The sequence below is a fragment of the Schistocerca gregaria genome, chromosome 2 (assembly GCF_023897955.1).
Source record: "Schistocerca gregaria isolate iqSchGreg1 chromosome 2, iqSchGreg1.2, whole genome shotgun sequence".
Classification (NCBI taxonomy): Eukaryota; Metazoa; Arthropoda; class Insecta; order Orthoptera; family Acrididae; genus Schistocerca; species Schistocerca gregaria.
In genome coordinates, this window is record NC_064921.1 from 432,238,595 (window position 1) to 432,260,154 (window position 21,560).

Here is a 21,560-nt window from a genome sequence, read left to right on the forward strand (position 1 = left end):
TTGCAACTATACCACAAGTGCCAGAGTCAGAGCGATATTCTGACTTGGCACTCTCATCACATAATGCTAGGTCAGGAGAAGATGTTAGTGCCTCCTTAAGGACAAGGAAACATCCTTCTTGCACCTCCTTCTAGGAAACTTTGACACCTCCCTGCAGTAGTTCTCACAAGGGGCATGCCTTGGTAAAGAAGTCCTTTTTGAGTCCTCAGTAGTATGAACATACTCAAAGAAAACAGACTCCATTGCTATTAAATAGGTGCCCTAAGATTTTTTTTCTTTGACAGTGAAGAGGAACATTTTGGGATTTAGATGGAGACTTGCAATCTGAACATACTTCAACACAGTTATCAAGTGGCCTTTGGAGGAAAAAAAAAAGGCCATCCAGATAGCAAAGAAAAGTAATCAATTTAATACATAGAAACAGGTTGTTAATCATCTGCTCAAATGTGAATTCATTGAGGCCATCAGGTGTTATAAATTTAGCCGTTTAGCACTCAGCCCCATCAATCTTGATTTCCCAATTGCTTGCCTGCATATCCATAGCTAAAAGATACTTTGTTCCCTTCAAGCAGATTAGGGTGTCATCAATGGGCAGCAATAGAGAGACATCTTTTTCATGAGTTTGTTCAGTCATCAGTAGTCAATGCACAAATGTCATATGCCATCCTTCTTCACATGGACTATACGACTAGACATTGGACTATCTACAGGTTTAATGATGTCATCCTGCAATATCTTCTCCACTTCCTCGCAAATTATGTGTCCTTCAGTAAGTGAGATGCCCTAAAAGTGCAGGCTACTTGGTGGACGAGCCCCAGTGTTGATACAGTGCTTTACAAAGGGCTGCTTGATCTGTCTTCTGTCTTTTCTCCACTCCAGATTTGACACCTCTTCTCCGTATATGATTGTTTCGCTTAGTTTCCCTGAATTCGACAGTTAGACAAGCAACAGATTCCTCTGTACAGCAGTGGGGAATGGCTATGACATATTGGAGAGTGATCTTGTCCTCAGTACTGCGATGGTTTTCACTCCACAGGTTGACTATAATCATTTATAGTGTACTGCCATGAGTAGAACAGTTGTAATCACTGACAGCTTTCTCTGCAGTAGCGTACAGTAAGTCCAGGATACCCACAGTGAAAACATACTGGCATGTTGTGCTCTGTTCGGCTGTGGGATTTTATACTTGGCAAAGGAGATGGTTTTACTTATATTGTTCAGATGCTGGGTTCTCATTTGTCAGCAGTGGCATAATCTGAGTTGGCTGATTCCATTCTTCCTGGCAAGTTCGAATTGTGGCAGAGGTCGTTACTAAAGATCAACACATCTCTTCCTTAACATTCTCTATTACCTCCTGACATATGACATCAGCATTCATGGATGATTCTCTTGTGCACTCAGTCTTATATTTCTGGCTGCCATAAACTACAGTAACTCTTCTCATACTACCCGATGTATGAGAGAGGTCACTCATGGTGGTCTTCCACAACTGCCATAGGGATGACAATTGGGAGTTGGTCATACCTCTTTTGTCTGATACTTTTCTGTTGCATTTCTCAATGTGCTGGCACCATTTAATAAATTCCTTTACCAGAAGAGCTTAAGTACATATCTTCTGCAACTCCTACCATCAAATGTGAGATTTTGTTGTTTGTGTCGTATTTGCATTCACAGTGGTGGCATAGGCCAAAACATTCTGTATGTAAGACTATGACATATCCCCATGCAACCACAGCTGGTTCTGCAGTCCAAGAAAAAGAACACATTTGCCAAACACATTGTATCATACTATGTGTTGTATCTAATGAAGTAACTGAGTTCCTTCAGGTACTTCATCAGGTTGTGACTCCCAATGGATGCCTGATGTGCAGCTGACTTATGGTTGTTTTGGAATCTACTGGCTTAATGAATCGGGAACAATATACAGCTTGTATTCCAGTTCTTGTCTGTGTAGGTGATGGCTTTTACAATGTCTAATTGGAACCACAGTGATGTAGATATTCCGAAGCACCTGGTGCCTTAAGCAAACAATGTCATGTCATAACCACAATGAAGTACAAATCCAAAACTGTGATCGTCAACAAAGTACAGTATTTAGCAATTAAAGCACATTTGTTATGAATACCGACGTACATCCAGAACAGAATAGTTATTCTGGAAGGAGAGTGCTTATATTTATACAGACATAAAATATTCTGAAATACATACAAACATTAGAAACATAATAAATTTTGAGAACCTGGTGGTTGGATTTGAACTGTCAACAGGTGGCACATCAGCCAGTGAGGTAAACTGCTACGCCACCCTGCATGCAGCACAGTTAATAGCAATGCAACCACTCACTGTATAGCTGAGGCTCTGAGTGACTGACAGTCTCATAAAATAATATTCATTTGTTACTAAGCTTCAGCACACACACACACACACACACACACACACACACACACACACACACACACACACACACACACACACACACACACACACACACTTGCTTTGACCGATAGTTATAATTTGTAACAGTCTTTTTGCTGATGTTCCAACCTGAGGTTTCAATTTTTACCTTTCATTATTTACAGAGACAGTCTTTACAACTTTATACTATTCTTAACTATAAACTTTCCTCTGCCACCAACATTTAGTGCTGCATTTATCAGCATTTAATGTTGTATTATTCTACTGTTTAATGACAGTTAACTAACTGTATAAAGTACCACAAGAACTTAGCTTAGTAATATAGATTATGAACAATTTACAAGTTTATTTACAAACACAGATTCTGAACTGTTTCAATGTTGTGAATATTGTATGTAGGTCAGGAAAAGATGAGTTACTGGCCAAATGTCATCTGTGGTTACACTACTAAGAATTTTGGGAAATAAGATAAGAAAATTGATAGAGGACAGTAAGACCGATTAAACAATATGACACATACAACTTCTTTAGTGTATTTGTTTCCCAATAAGCAATGAACTACACTTTTAAGTCATCTTTGAGTATTGGACTTTTAAAGAAATGTTATTCAGTTAAATAATTAAGGACTGCTACACAATACTAAGTCATTACAAACCTGAAATTTAATACAAATATTGAAATGAATCTAAACTTTTATGGTTCATTTAAATACATTGCTTAAAAGTTTTCTCGGCACTGGGCAGATGGTGTCATGGAAATTGCGCAATATTTCAGAGACACCTGTTCACCATCTTCTGGTGTGATCGTGGGAAGCTGTAGTGGTTCACCAATTTATATTTGGTTCACTGGAAAAGCATCGGTGCAGGAAGTAAAGTTGTAAATCATCACAGGGGCCACCGACATCCCGGGCATAATGCAGGAAAGATCTTGATGCCTGGCCTAACTGTCCTGGCTCAGTATCCTCATCCATTTATATTAATGAATTCATTTCCCCATGGCCGATGAAGCCTGAGTGTCATCAATGCTGGTTCTCATGCTTTGCTAGTTGATATCCTGTGTCTACATCAACATCTACATTGATCCTTCACAATCCACCATGCAGTGTGAGGCAGTCTGTACTCCATACCACAACTAGTCATTTCCTTTCCTGTTACGCTCGCAAACAGAATGAGGCAAAAATGGCTGCTATTTGCTGCTGTATGAGCCGTAATTTCTTACATCTTATATTTTAGGTCTTTACATGTAATGTATGTTGATGGCAGCAGAATCATTCTGCAATCAGTTTCACATGCCAGTTCTCTAGATTTTCTCGATAGTGTTCCTCAAAAAGAATGTCGCCTAGCCTCCAGGGATCTTTGTAACACTTGTGTGTTGTTCAAACCTACTACTAACAAATCCAGCAGCCTGCCTCTGAATTGCTTCATGTCTTCCTTTAATCCAGCCTGGTACATATCCCAAACGCTCATGCAGTTCTCAAGATTAGGTTACACTAACATCCTATGTGCAGTCTCGTTTACAGACGAACCACACTTTCCTAGAGTTCTCTCAATAAACTGAAGTCATCCATTTGCCTTTGCTACCACCACTCTCATGTGCTTGTTCCACTTCATACTGCTTTGAAACATTACACTCAGATATTTAAATAATGTAACTGTGTCAAGCAGGACATTACTAATGTTGTATCCCCAACATTACAGGTTTTGTTTTTCCTATTCATCTGCATTAACTTACATTTTCCCACATTTAGAGCTAGCTGCCATTCATCGCACCAACTAAAAATTTTGTCTAAGTCACCTCGTATCCTCCTACAATCACTCAACTTCGACACATGTATAAAGTGAAACTTCAATTTTACATTCTATGATTTCACTTTTTTCATGATTCTATGCCATAAATTAGTATTTCCTGTGAAAAACTCACAAGATCAATTCTAAAAATTGACCAATTTTACAAGTCTTCCTAGTAAGTTTACCTCAGTTCTTACTCAATGTCCTGCTTGACTTCGTCCCATTTTCTTCCTACCAACATTTGATGTAACTGAACAAGTTACAAATGGCACAAAAGAAAGACGGTTCACACAGCTGATGGTGGTGGAGTTAAGGGGATATTTCTGGCTGTTGTGGAGAGGGGAGATGTCAGAGGAATTGCTGCCATAATACACGTCCGCATTAGCAACCCAACTTGCAATGTTTAACTTCACTGCATAATTATGATGCAACTACTGCTAGGTTGCAGCAGCAATGGAAAAACAGGATGACACAAAGTGTTCCAGACCGAGCCAAATCGTGATGAAGGGGTCCAGCACCACCTTTCGTCGTGTCACTTATAACTTAGTATTGTCTTTTTGTATGTATTTATGATGTAATCTATTCAGGAACAATATTGATAATCAACCTTTTGAATTCAAAAACCGAATTTTTGAAGATTACGCTTGGTCAAGGAAACATCGGCCATTTTCCACTAGTGAGCTTTTATACGCTGATAACTTGTTATGCCACCCAACAGCCAGAACAGCCACCACACCACACAAGCAACTTACTGGTCAAAATTGACTGCTTTAAGTACGTGCACCTTTTGCATTTGCTTGTAAATCAGCAACCAGCCATGACATGAGTGTATCTATGATGTCAATGATCTGTAGATTGTGCCAAGTATAGAGCTCCAAATTTTGGAGTGTGCTGCACACTATGCATGTGCAGAGACAAGGGACTGTTGTGGCATCTGCTAACATTGGAAGTTATAACCTATTTTGGTCGAGTTCATTCCCTTTATAAAAATAGATATTGTGTCTTCTTAATCTTTATTGTGTTGTTTGCTCTGCTTTCAGGGCACACTGAAAAGTTACATATGGTCATGGTATTTTTTCCTACTAGTATTCTCCTCCAAGAGAAACAAAATACCTGAAAGCAAAAAGTATTTAAATTTTACAGAAAGAGAACCTATACCACATATAGATAAGAATGTTAATAGAGAAACACGTTTTAATGAAAATTATTTCAACAGTGAAAAACTAAGAATTACTGGATGAGAAAAAATATTTTGTTGTTATATGGTGCCTAGGAAAGAAACCAAGATACAAAGGATAAAGGAAAAAGGCGCCATTTATAGCACTCTACATGCTGTCTGATGTGTTTATAAGCATGTATTTTCTCAAGCAAATAAATGTATGTGTTCTGAAAGGTTTGGATGACACTTTTCCTATTTTTTTCAGTTCTCAGGAGTGTGAACACTTTACCACACAACTTTTGACAAAAATTTCCACTATGAATTCTTCTTTGGTCAGTAATTAACTCTACTGTCACTGCTTTTACCTACAATTTGTTACTATACTTCGATTTTTCCATAAAGAAGACAAACCCTCATAACCTCACTTTCGCCATTCAGATGCCAAACTCCACAGCAGATAGCCTTCACAACACTGGCAATTTTGGTGCGGACATATAAATAAAAATGACCAGTCAAGACAGTTGAGACTCAATACAGGAACAGAGTGCCAGGGCTGCTGCAGGAGACTCACTTCTCTTGAGCAATCAGCTCAGACAAGAAAGTCGATCATATAAAAGGGACTTTTAAGACATGTAAAATGAGCTTGCCTCCTAGGTACAACAGAGGTCACTGCAATTGTGTCTTTCACCGTACTTCACAGTTTTTGATTTATTTCATCATGTTCATCAATTTTTCCGTTTGTTTTTGGCTGAACACAAAGGAGATATCTCTCAAAAATGCCTGTTTTGGCATATAATTTGTGGTCATAGAATATCGGAAAATAGCTCAATTACCTGTAAAACAGATAACAATTTCAATTTTTTGACGAATTTTTACTTGCTGTTGCAAATCTGTGACTTTTTAAGAACTGATACAATACATTACTACAAATTATTGCACAAACATTATATTGTGCATTTAATTTCCTTCACTTTTACAAATTTTATACAATGTATTGGAGAGGATTAGGATTTTTAATCATATGCAACAATTAGATATGTTTTTGCTTGTATTTTGGGGTTTTGACAATTTCCTCTATTCTGAATTTTCCTTAATTTTGCTTTTTGTAAGTCTGGACCCCATAAAATAGGTGTTTCACTGTGTAGAGATTAATAGCAATCCAATCACATTTAGTTGGGGCATTCCTGGCTATATCCTTGTCAAGGACGACACACTGGGCTCTATAATTTACAAAGTCTTTGAGCCACTCACATATCTGTGAACCTTTTCCATATGCTCGTACCTTTTTTAACAGCCTGCAATGGGGGACCATATCTGCCTGTTGCCCTTCTTCCACAGTTCACAGTATATGAGTGGAGAAAAGGGCAAGTCTCTGACAATTATGTCATCATCTGTACATATTTTGACTAATTCTTTAATGGCAGGATCCCACTAGGTGGAGGTAAATGAGAGGATTTGGTCTGTCCATAGTTCATTCCATGTCTTATATCTAGACAACAGCAGATTTTTCTGGCTGATCTACTCTGGTCTGACATTGATGTTCATCACATGTGCTTTTAACAGAATGACATGTCTGTTCAGTGTATGATTTCCCATATTGACATGGGCAGGGAGATGAGAGTGTGAGAGGAAAAACCTCATGGAGAAAACATTCCATACAAATTAAAATATTTAGGGAACATGGGTATCTTAACAATGTTGTAGCATAATCTCTACTAGTTACTCCTACACTCACTGATAACATCTATAAATATTATCTGCCTTTACATCAATAACAACATAATTTTTATCTATAAGGTGCAGTCAACAAGGACCAAAGTGTTTGCAGTCAGTACTGTTTCTGTGAAGTAGTAGGAATTACTCAAAAGATATAGTGGAGATAAAAATATCCTCACAAAAAACTCTAGACAAATTTTAATCAGCAGTGAACTGCCATGAAGCATAGATAGTACTTGCCAGCCTTTAATGTACAGCAACTCTTAAATAATACACAGTTCCTCACAAAACATGGTCATTACCCAATTTCCGTAAAATCATGCATTTCTGTCCTCAAAGCAGTGAACTTAACAAATGCCACCGTTCTCCAACTTTATGTCCTGTATGTGGCAAAAAACTAAGCATTCCATTCCTAACAAAGTAACTTACTTTTTACATGTTGTAAATGATACCGAACAGTATATATCTAGGAAACAATATGAATCCTTGTTAGTGTTAGTGCAGCACTAAGACTACAGATGCAAGGTAAGTGGCAAGGCTGCAGCTAACAATTTATACAACACCACTTATCTTCCAAAACTAGGAAGCCACCTGACCAATAAGCCAAGCTGAACATAACGAATATTAGAAAGTCTCTTCCACCCTACTCATACCTGCCATACCTTGCATACTGTAAATGGGCACAGGCATGAAGTTGTGTTGGTGTCCCATAGCTTCAGGAACTGCAGAATAGAAAGGCACACCTGTCACTCCGCCGGTTGCCATGTATGGGAGATTGCTCGAGGCAGCTGGCATCAGTGTTGCAGCTGACCACACACCAATTGTATTGCACTACATTCTGTTTGACTGTTTTGTTAAAAAGTAACCTTACATTTTTGCAAAGTAACTTGAAAGCACTGCTTTGGGCCCATCACCTTACACAAAACATTTCTCCTTATTTTAAAAGTCTCTTATAGTGGAAATGACAGGAATCTACGAAACACAGTCTTCTCAACCAACAAAAGCTACTACACGTGTGAAAAGTACATGATGAAGACAACCAGTACAGTATAAAGGAATAATTGAGCAGCAAATATGAACACAAGAACACAATGATTACTGAATTTCCACTGGAAAAATGTCAGAATTTGTTAGAGTGACAGTTATTACTTGTGCAGTTCAAATAAGATACAGACCATGGCAGGAAAAGGGAAGGCATGTGGACTACACTGTGCTAGGAGATTTGTTCCACAGGTTGGCCAACTTCGTCCTTCAGTACAGTTTGGTGGTGGTCATTCATAAATGACAACAGTTTGTTTGTGGTTAGTTTTATATGCAACTCTACAATACAGATACAAGATCTCTCCCATCCACCATACACTAACCTCCTGCCCACTCAAGTCCTATCACCAATGCATAAATTTCTATCAGAAAGAGTGTCAGTTGCAGAAACAGCTACACCATCTATTAACTTCATCACATCTATTATAAGGATTCCTCGCTCCACCTGGACAACCTAATATCCAAGACTGTTACTCCCTCTTCCCACTGTCCACTGGAAGAGTATGTGCTGCTGTCCTCCCTTACCTTTGTGAAGCCTAGCCTGTTTTTGTATTCAGCACCATTTCCCTGCTCTCTTTCTTTCCCTCTGCCCCTAATCTCTTCTAATTTTCCCCATACACAACAGAGGTGACCACTACTGGTCTTAATTGAGCCATAATTTCAAGAGAGAGATGGTGGTGGTGGTGGCAGTACGTACATGCGTGTGTGGGTGTGTGGGGGTGATAGAGAGAGAGAGAGAGAGAGAGAGAGAGAGAGAGAGAGAGAGAGAGACCACAAATTCAGTTAGCAAATTACAGTAATCATGTTTTCTTATACATCCAAATGGTGCTAAATGTCACGTTTATATTGCAGTGGTTGCCTTCCTCAATACTGTTTTTTCTGCTCAATCTAGGCTTTTGCATTGTTGTACTAATTTCAGTGTGGCCTGAGAGCAATTCCCAAAAATAGAACCTAAAATTAACCATCTGCAACTGAAGTTCGCTTCTTCACATTTTAATGGAAAATATTATGAACGTTTTTCTACATGGAACAGATTTGTAATTTAGCATTCTTTATCAATGGAAGATGTAAAGTGTTGATTGTAAAGACTTAAAGCAGTTCAGATACAGAAAACAAATAAGGACAAAAATCAAAATAAAATACATTTCCAAGAAATGAATTCAGATTATTCAGCTGCAAGACTCATAAATAAGGCTGTACACCAGTCAACATATAAAGTTCATGTAATGGTTTCAACAGAAGCAAAGGAAGTAAGGATGATAAAAAGATTTAAAAATAAAAAACAACTGAAGAGAGAGAGAGAGTTTATGAGAGAAACAGTAAAAAGGCAGTGCATGAATGTAGAACTGACATACTGGTTTCTTTAGCAGATTCTTTTCTTTTCTCTCCTCTATTTTTGATGTTTATCAGTTCCTTTGCTTCTATTTTCCTTCATCCTCACTTACTTCCAGCACTTTGGCTTTAATTACTTTCCTTCTTTGTATCACTCTATTTTCCACTTTCTACACATTTTGTTGTCTACTGATTCTGTAGCCCATACAACAGAGTTGTAGCAACTGAATATTTCATACACCCTCATCGTCAGAGAGTTATCCTATAAGAGTATTACCTCAGGGGTCATGTTAACCACATCTGATAATGCAGGGTTCTTTGTCATTTGGTATTTGGTCCTTTTGTAGTCTTGAGCTACATAAAGGACCTACTCAAAACATAAAACGGTTCTTTTAAAAATTGAAAGTGCAATGAACATTGCTTGACCATAGCAAAGAAAGCTAAGACAGTAGCTTGACAGACTTATAATCAGTTCATAGGGAACAGATCTTCTTCCAATTTTCCAAATATTATGATTAAGGGTCACACTCTAAATAAAGTACCATGTGTGAACATAGATCTTCTGATGTTGATGTCTGCAAAAATAATGAATGAAGAGGAAAAAAGGTTGGTTTACTGTGCTTTTCACACAAAGGAAACATTTGCTTCATTGACCTGCACGCAACAGTGCTAATACATATTGCACCATCTCATGCCCTGTTCTCTTATTGGGCAATTTATTACTGTCAGGCACGAAAAAGAAGAAAGGCAGAACATAATAAATGATTTATTCAGCAAAATAAAGCAGAAAAAATATGTAACAACAGTAACTAAATGAAAGTAGTATTGTCTTCAGTGGCACAACCAATTTCATACTTATATCTGGTAAGTCTGCGGGATAAATAATGGAAATAAAGTGTACAGCATTGTGGGCCAGGAGTTCCCCCTTCGGGGAAGTTTGGCCGCCGAGGGCAAGTACTTATTGCACTCGACACCACATTGGGCGACTTGCACGTCGGAGGTGGGGATGAGATGATGATGAGGGCAACACAACAACCAGTCCTTGAGTGGAGAAAAGCTCCTGCCCCAGCCGGGGATTGGAACTCGCCCCTTGGTGTGGTGTTCTCAGCTAACAGGGGCGGACTGTGGGATAAATAAAATCTCAATAACAGACATAAAAAAGACTGGAGTAGAGTTTTGAATACCTGATTTATGAAACTGAGTACCCCTGCAATTAAAGTATAGAATACTGTTCCTGGCAAAATAGACCTTCATACATATAGTGTCTGTATAGTTTTCCTTCTACAATATTCACTGTGACGTTTCTTGCTACGTACTGAAATGGATAACAATTTGCAGAATACAACAAATGCCCTTTATTATATAACTCAATAGCTGGACTACTGTTCATTTTAGGTTATTAATTAGTGTAAGATACAGAAGCAGCTTATATTGTCTGCACTTCTGTACTAAAGTACCGCTTGATTTGTTTTACATTCCTGATAGTATTCCTTTATAATAGAATGTAATGGGATGCGTTATGAGTGACAGTAACAACTCCTCCTTCACATCAAATCGACTCTTTAGTGGTCAGCACTCATTTATCCATTACTGTTTAAATTCGGTATGTTACCTGTTCTTTTTATGATGTAGGTGTATTACAGAACACCCCCCTCCCCGAAGCCTCTACTTCCATTATCTCTACATATGAATCAGAAAACACACATTCTGTGAGATTTTATTTTCGCAGATTGCTAATAAGTGAATATCAATGTCAACCTTAAGTAAGTGTAACATTCTTATTTACCACAACTTGAAGCTCTTCTATTGTAACAACTGCTGCATTCATATGTGACTGGTAATTAAAATTTAGTCTTGATAATCTCTTCAGTAAAAATTGTTCTCTGTGAGGAGGATACAGTTTAAAAGCAGTGGACAGAAAAACGACAATTTTCTGTTCCACCACACTTGTATAATGAAAACAATATTCCAAATATAATGCCATATCATACTCATTACTTTCATTACAGTGAGAAAAACTGAATATATACAATATAAAAATATAACTAGTACTAATAGTTCTTTTACTGATTTCACACAATTACACCATGTGAATGTTGCGATGATTTATTTTGCATGGAACTCACATAATGTGTTCATCTTCACTATTGATCAGCTCAACCCACAGAAGATTCTGAAAAACTTCATTATCTGAGATCATGTGATTGAGTGCATAGACTCATTATCAATATACCATTTTACTTATTTCGTTGAAACACATGATGCATGTGAGATTTGGACCTGTAACTGGACTATCTGCAACTTATCTGATCCTCACTATGCAGATTATTCTCATTGTCATTTACATTTGCCATTCTTCTGAGGGTCGCATGTGTAAGCACTCTAGGACATGGGAACCAAAACAGTGACTCCTTACGGTAACTTTGCTTTCTGCACAATATTTGTGAGTGCTTCTCAGGGCTGAAAAAAACTACTGCCTCTGGTTTCATTGGAAGATTTCACCTTTATAAGTATTCATATTGAAATAAGTTTCCTCCATTGCGCACAAATACACATATAAGTATGAATCTTTAATTTTTATACACCTTGCAAGTGACATTAGGTGTTACCCTCCTTCTAGAACTGTTCTTTCACTGTGTTTTCCACTTTTGTTTTCATATCTCATTATCTTTCAATTACATTCCACAAATGGAGGCAATAGGAGAAAAGAAAACAGAAATGTTGTAAATGAAGTATGGCCTTGATTTAATAATAACAACATTTCCATGTTCTTCAGAAACACATTTGATACAAATATATGTAGATTAATAACAGAAAACATTATGCAAAGTATTGCTCTCGATCACTCCTATTAAATTCTCATGAATATTTTGAGAAAATCTTATCATAATTTTCTGCCTATTCATGAATTTACGTTTCAGGATATCACAATGTCAGAGACTTTAATGAAACAAGAAATCATATAAAAGAACACAATCTAAAATTACAAATTAAGACCGCTGACTAAGCGCATACTAATACAGACTGACTAACAGCAGAATATAAGCTTTCATCAGCTGTAAGACACAACTACTGCACCAGGCCCCAGGAAGTTAGTTTGCACACACAAAATTTCTAGTGGGATCCGCTCACCTGGACTAAACATGGGAAGAGATGGCATCATGACAGGTGGAGGTGACATCATTCCAGACATGACCACAGGTGCCGGTGATGTCATACTAGCAATGGGTGTGAATCCAAATGCTGCAGTTGTTTGCTGTTGTGTTGATGTCTTATTTGGAAAAACGAAAGAAAAACAAAAATGGAAAGGTAAGTGAAAACACACAAAGCAAAAATGTATTTCATTATCTACAATCTGCAGATCACTGCAAATCACATTGCAAGGATAAATTTCATTGCACTGTGCTATTAAATTGCTCATCGTTCCATTCCTAGTGAAGGATGATACATCATAACACATGCAGTAATTAATCTTATCGCCCATTCACGATCACTGTGTAAGTGCAGAGATAACACTAATACAAATGAAATTTTGTTTTATTTTATTTTGGTAGATACTGCACAATAACACAGTATCAGCCTGATCTCTGGAATAGCTTTGTTTGTATGAATTTTTAAAGGAGTGATATTGTGTGAGTTTCTAAAAAAGGATCACCTAAAATATTAGGCTATTATGAAAATACTTCAGTTTCAACTGTTATCACTGACAGAAATTCATCCATCATCCGTCCATTAGAAGGTGGGCAGCTGATGACAGAAAAAATGATTCATGTGAAGGTTCTCACAAAATTGCAACCACAGATGAAGACATGAGGAATATGCACAAGACTTTATTGGATACTCAACTATTATAAATGTATGAAACAGCTTACATCACAGGTTTATAAAAAAGGAGTTTGGTGAGCTGTACATGAAGAGTTATCTATGAGAAAGCTTTGTCTAAGATGGCAGCTGCATATGCTGACTGTCAACTAAATCGCTGCTACTCTCAGGCAATAACATTATAATCATGAATGAATACATTTCGAATGAATCCAGTGAATACTATGTGGCAGTTTGTTTCTGTGAATGGGATGCAGGGCTACCAATTTGCACCATCCAAAGTAAAACAGCAATCAGAGGTACAGGCAGTAACCAGTGACCTGGCACAAAAAAGGTAATGATGACTTCATTTATGGGAATACTTAAAACCAGTGTTTCTTGGAATTCGAAAAGCATTCTATTCATTGATTAACTTGCAAAGGGTAAGACAATAACTAGCAAGTATTACAAAAGTCTTCTCAGCCAACTACATGAAAAAAAGTGAGAGAAGTATACAATGCAACACAAAAACATCTGTCTTTTATCAGGGCCATGAATATGCCCACAAATGTGCTTTGGAGCTGAAAAAACAGGAAGGATCTCAAGCACACATTGCTGGAACATCCTCCCTGTTTGCTACATTTGACAACCATGACAGACATATACTCATTTATTTAAGGAAATTTGTGGCTGGAAAATGCCCTCAGTCTTTTGCAAAGGCTCAGCAGTAGTAGATGTATTTCAAGACTTCTTAGAACAGCACTACAAGAATGGAATATACTTACTTGACAAACATTGTCAATGGGCATTGTCCTCAAAGTGGGCTACATCAATTAATAAAACGCAATTTTCACTTACAAGACACTAAATTTTCTTTTTGGAGTTATACTGATACTCTTTGAAAAATAAAATTTTTAATGTTTATTAAAACAGCACTATGCAGATGTGTTTTACCAAGCAAATTTATCACAATTCAAAAGCACACTTTCACATTATAATATCACTCGCACAATTCACTTATGGCATGTATTAATACCTGCTGTGTCTCCATACCACCACCACCCTTGATGGCTTCTGTCATAGCTGAAACTTCTGTCAAACCACGAAGGCTACTGTTAATAAATATTGGTCTGAACAAATCTTTTATGTAATCTTCCACATTCTCAATTATTCGACTTTCCTGTTGCCACCTATACAAAAATTACAGATGTGTCAAGCAAAGAACAACACTGTAGGAAAAAATACAAAGTATACAGTAATAAACACATAAATTACAGTCATTTGTTAGTATAGTACAAAATACAATATATACTATATTAAGCATCAGATTAACTTCAGAAGGATCAGAGTACACTTGGAATGTTCACATCAACAGTCTTGTAAGGATGCAAAGGAGGGTACATCTGTATATGCTTTGCGTTGCCTCTGTATGATAGATTCCACATCTTATCTCTTCATTCGCACATTCATTCATTTCTTCATTATAGCTCATCTTTTTCCTTTGCTCTTGCATAATTATCTACCAAAATGCATACATCATCAACAGGAATCACAAAAAGTATTTCCGCTGAACAAAAAATGTTGAAAGAATGAACTATTCTTTAATTCTGAAACATTGTTAATGGTTCATAAAAAGAAGATGAACAACATAACCTGTGTACAACTTTCATGTTGTAATAGGATACAATTTTTACTCAAACTAGTCACTTCTTCATTTTCTGGTAATTTCAGTTTGCTTGTGGATATCTGTGTGTAAATTATGCAGTACATAATATAAATACAAAACATGATAGCTCCTTTTTCCTTCCACTGAAGACTGTTCAAGATTTCATGTCTATGTCAATCATCATCCTCATTTCAGCAACTCTTGTCTCATTTAACGCCATTATCAAACACTTACCTGTTTCCTTGACTAGTAAGGCTGGCTACTTCGTGATCCGAATCATCCATATCTCTATCTTCATGAGTCTTGTCACTTCCCCCTCCTTTTATGGAGGCAGCCAAAGACCGAGCATCTGAAAGCTCATCCAAACTGCCATCGAGCACAGGCATAAACAGATCATCCAGGAACTGGTCCACATCTGATGCTTGAGAGGGTACTCGAACACGTCGGACATGTGAAGCTGTTGGAATTGAATATTTTCAAGACATGCGGTTGTTAACAGGTGAGGATGTTACACTGTTATTACTGTATAAGAAGAAGAAAGGGGGGAGGGGAGGGAGGGAGGGAGGGAAGGGAGAGGGAGGGGGGAGAGGGAGGGAGAGGGAGGGAGAGAGGGAGGGGGGGGGGCAGAGAGAGAGAGAGAGAGAGAGAGAGAGAGAGAGAGAGAGAGAGAGAGAGAGAGAGAGAGAGATAATCTATCTAACTTTCTGAAAGAAAAGTGAGGCAGTAGTAACAGAAGTTGTGGTGGGGAAAGGAAATTAGCCATGAGCAATCTTAGACATTAGACCAGGTCGCCATAGAGACTAACTCTGAGTTGTTCACTTATGCCACCAATAAAACTGGCTACCCCCTTGGAATTCTAAATTTGGCCATCTGCATGATCTGTCAACACTGTAAGTTGCGAAAGTTCTGGAGAAAGCGTTGTCTTCCACTTATGCAGTTGTAGTGCTATTTCTATCCATGGTCGAGCTGTAAACATCAAGAAGTGCTTCCAACATTGTGAGTTCAAGTGCACTCATTCCATTATATTTTTAAATCACATTTCAGCTGCTGGTCGTTCCAATCTGATGGAGTCTCACAGGTAATTAATTCGTTTCACTTTCTAACCTCACCAGCAACAGCAAAGACTTTCAGAAACAACTCCACAGAACAGCTCGTGCGCATGACAATATCAGAAAAGTTTATACTTGAGAGTTTCCTCACCCTCCAGCAGCCACTGGTTACCAGCTACCAGCCACCAGCTGTTAGGCACTGTCTGACCATGTGAATGTGGCACAGAGCACCTTCAGTACATTTGTGCTCTTTCAATGGTATGCATAAAATTGTTTATTATTACAGTTTGATTTTCTATGCAAAATAATGCTGATAAACCAAGTGAACGCCATGTAGTAATACAACAGGTATCAAGTGTCTTTATCAATTGTTATTTTTATTTTTATTTTGGAGTTCCAGTATTTGTCTTGCAGTTACATATTGGATTTTGCATTCTTGAAACTTATGAACATTCTTTAAGTATTATAAAATAGAGTAAAAAGTGCAAGAAGGTACAACATTTGTGACATACTACTCACTTTTAGTTTAATAGAGGGGTGAAGGCAGCGGAGACAGTTCAAAACATTTGTATAGTTTACGGGTTGAGTGCGTTTTGGTAACTCACATCAGGAAAAGGATTTTCTTGTTTCAAGAAAGATTGTTCTGGTATGAATGATTACTTAGGTTCAGCAAGACTCCATAACTAACATATGTAATGAACTGTAACCATTTAACTTTTGAGTGATGTAAATAAAATAGAAAGAAACTTCCACATGGGAAAAATATATTAAAAACAAAGATTCCAAGACTTACCAAGCGGGAAAGCGCCGGCAGACAGGCACATGAACAAAACACACAAACACACACACAGAATTACTAGCTTTTGCAACAGATGGTTGCTTCTTCAGGAAGGAGAGGGAAAGATGAAAGGATGTGGGTTTTAAGGGAGAGGGTAAGGAGTCATTCCAATCCCGGGAGCGGAAAGACTTCCCTTACGGGAAAAAAAGGACAGATGTACACTCGCACACACACATATATCCATCCGCACATACACAGACACAAGCAGACATATTTAAAGGCAAAGAGTAAGGCCCTTACTCTTTGCCTTTAAATATGTCTGCTTGTGTCTGTGTATGTGCGGATGGATATATGTGTGTGTGCGAGTGTACATCTGTCCTTTTTTTCCCGTAAGGGAAGTCTTTCCGCTCCCGGGATTGGAATGACTCCTTACCCTCTCCCTGAAAACCCACATCCTTTCATCTTTCCCTCTCCTTCCTGAAGAAGCAACCATCGGTTGCAAAAGCTAGTAATTCTGTGTGTGTGTTTGTGTGTTTTGTTCATGTGCCTGTCTGCCGGCGCTTTCCCGCTTGGTAAGTCTTGGAATCTTTGTTTTTAATATAACTTTTGAGTGACACAGACAAGATTCACAAGTTTGGTGTAATCCAAAGCAACAAAAATGAACACTATCAGTTTGCTCATTGGGACTAACTATGCAATATTATTACTGGCAATGAGTTATCATGCCTTTATGTTAACTGTGTAAGAAGATATTAATGGCTGAGACCTAACAAAAGATTTATATTCTAACAAAGGGCAGTGTGAATGTAACATTGGCATCAGGTGACTCATATAGGGAGTTGTGCACAGTGAATTTCTCCCCAGGGGAGTGCCCATCACAGCTAGTATTTGTTGCCAACAACTAAGACACCTTTTGGTAGAAAAGTAAGAAAAACAACTGACAAAACTGCATCAAGTGTTGCTACTACACGATAATTCACTCTGCTGTTTTTTCAAAAACAAAAACTATCCAGGAATTTGTTTGGAAAGTCATCCCACCCACACTTATTCTTCTGATGTTATGCTCTCCAATGTTTACCTTTCCCACTCCTCATTGAACAGCCCTCAAGGAGGGACGAAAATGACTTCAAACCTGGCTTGATGACATCTTTCACTCAGGATTGGCAGATTTCTACAGGCAAGAAATCGGTAAACTACTTGCCAGACTGTTTTAAATAATGTGAGAGAATAGATTGTTGATTAATATCTCTCTTATGTTTACTGCTGTGTTGAGTAAACTACTGGAAAAATGCTATTAAATTATGCACTTCACTAATACAGATGAATTACAACCTACCAAGATAGCCTTACAACAAAAGTCTATTTTAATCAAAACATAAAACATCTGTAACATCAGGATGCCTGTAGTGACACAAATTAGTAATATATTACTTACTGAAACAGTCTGTTTTCACATGCTGTCTGTGACATACTCACGTAGTATGGAAATGTGCCATTTTTTAAGTAAACTTTTTTATTCACAAAAACCAATAACTATGCCATCGTAAGCAAAAAGAGGAATTATCAAGTGTGTAGTATCATAAGTTTCCCCCCCCCCCCCCTTACACTATGGCGTACTGGAAGTAGCAAGAGAAGTTTATTTGAGATTTCCTTTTCAATTTTTGGTCTGGGTGTTGTAGCTCTGTCACAAAAGATGTAAAAATCGGCCTCCAGCTAGACTGGCACCAAGTTTATTGAAAACTGTAATATTCTGCACTTTGGCTATCTGAATGTTCTGCGCACACCACCCCCATTAAAAAAAATATTGCATAGGAATGCTCAAAAAGCAAACTGATGACATTCAAGCAAAAATATAATAATAGTTACCCATTTAGTTTTTGTAGCTTTGAATCTTGCCTACTGAGTGCAAACGTTGCACAAAGGTTAAATGGTCACAGTTTATTACATATGTCAGTTATTGAGACATGGTGAATCATCCGTGCCAAAATGATCTTTCTTATTACAAGAAAATCCTTTTCTGATGCGAGCTGCCCAGAAGCACTCAACCCATACACAATACAAATGTTTTAAGGTGCCTCCACTGTCTTTACCCCTTTATTAAACTCAAAGTGAATAATATGTCACAAATGTTAGACCGTCTTGACTTTCAACTCTATTTTATAATGCTTAAAGGACATTAGAAAGTTTCAAGTACACAAAATCCAATATGTAATGGCAAGGCAAATACTAGAACTTCAAATAAGCAAATGACAGTTAATAAATACACTCATAGCACTTTCCAACTGTTCTATAGCTGCATGGTGTTCGCTGTGTTCATCTGAAGACATTTTGTGCAGAAAATCAAACTATAATAATAAACAATTTTATGCTTACCAATGCAAGAGCATAAACATGCAGTAAGTGCACTGTGCTGTATTCACATGACTGGTCAGTGCCTAAAGTCAGGTAGACAGTTATGTGGCGCATGTGGCCAGTAACCTGTGGCTGCTGTAGGGTGTGGTAACTCTTAAGTGCAAACTGCTATTAAAAGTTTTGTGGAATTGTTTCTGAAAGCTTTTGCTATTACTGATGGGTGAGAAACTGAAGCAACTTACATTTGAGGTTCCATCAGTCTGATACCATTAGCAGATAGCCAAAATGTGGTTAAAAGAATGGTCTCAAACGTATGACTTTGCATCTATGTCGCTCGATGTTTACCACTAGACACCAGTAGATACAGCACTGTACCAGCACATGCGGAAGACAACACTTTCTCCACAACTTCTGTGTCTTACAGTGTTGCCAGATTATGCAAATGGGCAAACTGAGGGGGCAGCCAGTTTTATTGATGCCTTAAATGAACGATTCTAGCACTAGCTCTATAGCAGCAAGGGTTTATGTCTACGACTGTATATTTAAATGGAACCAAATAATAAAACCATCAGGAATGCCATATAGATAATTGGACCCCTTTGTCATAAATGTCTACTGTATTAAGTCACTGTGTCTCCTCTCTTGGTTTAGCTTTATGTAACTAAATATTTCTTTTGTGTAATAAAATAACAATGAAAACTGTAACAATGCAATTCCAAAACTCAAGTACAGGGAAATAATTGTATGTGCTTAAAAGCTGAAGTAATAATTGTTAGTTACAAGTAAAATGCAAATACAAAGAGAGAGAAATGGGCATTAAAAATATTAGGTAAGGCAAAGTGAAAGACAAATGAAGAACAGTCTGGGGGTAACCACAAATGAGAGGCAAGGGAAGTTTCATGATCAAATAACTGTTCAGGGTTTCACACATATGGAAAATGTTTGTGGGTATATATGTGTTATAAATACTGTTTTTAAGAGAGATTTGGAAATTATGACTGTACTAGATTCATTCTTACTGAAAACTGTTGTGTCATAAGACTACTGAACATCGTAAGGGATCAGCAGGTGAGCTGACAGATTATATGGGTGTGCATAGAGATGTCTCTTGCCTCATTTATTTAATACTGATTTGCTCTATGTATAATTTTGGACAATGGTAAGGAGGATATCAAAATTTTTTGTATATTCTCAGTACCAGACACAAATCACATGAGAGGAGGTGCAGGAATGCAGATAGTCATGAATCACAGGGTAAGAAAAGTAAAGGAGATTACAATTTAAGCTCTCATTAACAACAATGTCATTAGAGAGATGATAAATATCCTTGCATTTGCCTTAAGAAACCTGGATGGCCAGATAGGAATTTGAAATGTCATCCTCTCCAAATATGCCATCAATGTCTTTAAATGCACCATCTTGCTCGGTGGGAAGAAATGGGGTTTGTTTGGACACCACAGTGGAAAGAAAACTGAATGGTTGTAAAGCTTCTTCAAACTATTAAGAGTGCCCTCCTAAAATTGTCTGCATATGAAGATATTAGATTTCCACAAAGATGTTGGCTGTAAGCAAGTCAGATTCCACATAGGTACTGAACAGAATAGCATAATAATTAAACCATTTCAGTGATTAATGACTCCTGTGGTAAGAGAAAAGGTTAGTATCTGAGGATGTCATACTAGTTCCAATGACAATTAATTATTTTTGATTTTGGAATATGAGATTTCCACATTAATCAACTTTGATATCAAAATTAATTTTTAAAATGTACACCACAATGTAAAAAAATAATGTACTCTGACAGCAAACCCATTACACTTACTTTTAATCCACAGAGCCTCACAAATTTTATAAAAGTAAAATCTGAAAATCATCAAACTGATTTCAAAAACACCAAACTGAAATTAACCATTACAATACAAAAAATCAGAACTCAAAGACTGATATTCAGCAAGGAATGCTCATGGTGACAACTATGGTCTGTAAGTAAGAACCATCCTGAAAAACCCATATAGCAATTTTTCAAAACTCAAAAACTAAAAATCAGCACATCTGAACTGGGTAAACAAGGTAGATCCTCTTTTCATCAACAGGTTTTCTTACCTTTAAATTATTTCAGTGAGTTACAATTACTATAATGCAAGCAAGTGGGTCAAAGAAACATACACATTATCAGTATTTTCCTACTTTCCATTTGATTTTAGTGAGTAATGTTACAAAAAGTCATCAGTACTACGATTATGAAATGAAACATTTGTCCCTTTACTGATTACAAGACAAAAAAATATGAATCCATGAATTAATGTAACAATAATCCAAGGAAGGCATTACAATAATTTCCAAAACATTATTGGAAGATGTGGCAGACTATGAACCAAGTCTCTATATTACAATTGTATGACCAAAATAAAATTTTCAGTTACCATAATAAGTCACATTTCAATCTTTTCGCAAATCAAAAAGC

At 37.3% G+C, this 21,560-nt stretch overlaps 1 protein-coding gene across 8 annotated transcripts in view; it reads right to left on the minus strand.

Moving 5' to 3' along the window:
* LOC126324633 (unconventional myosin-XV) overlaps positions 1–21,560 on the minus strand; it is a 921,967-nt gene that overhangs the window by 304,319 nt on the left and 596,088 nt on the right. For 4 of the 8 annotated variants that reach the window (XM_049995079.1, XM_049995077.1, XM_049995078.1 and 1 more), the window contains 4 exons: positions 15,152–15,374; positions 14,288–14,441; positions 12,583–12,721; positions 7,740–7,883 (listed from right to left, as the gene is read on the minus strand). In XM_049995079.1, the coding sequence (XP_049851036.1) occupies positions 7,740–7,883; positions 12,583–12,721; positions 14,288–14,441; positions 15,152–15,374 (660 nt within the window). The remainder of the gene's footprint in view (positions 1–7,739; positions 7,884–12,582; positions 12,722–14,287; positions 14,442–15,151; positions 15,375–21,560) is intronic. The other 4 variants (XM_049995082.1, XM_049995081.1, XM_049995080.1 and 1 more) reach the window with 1 other exon arrangement.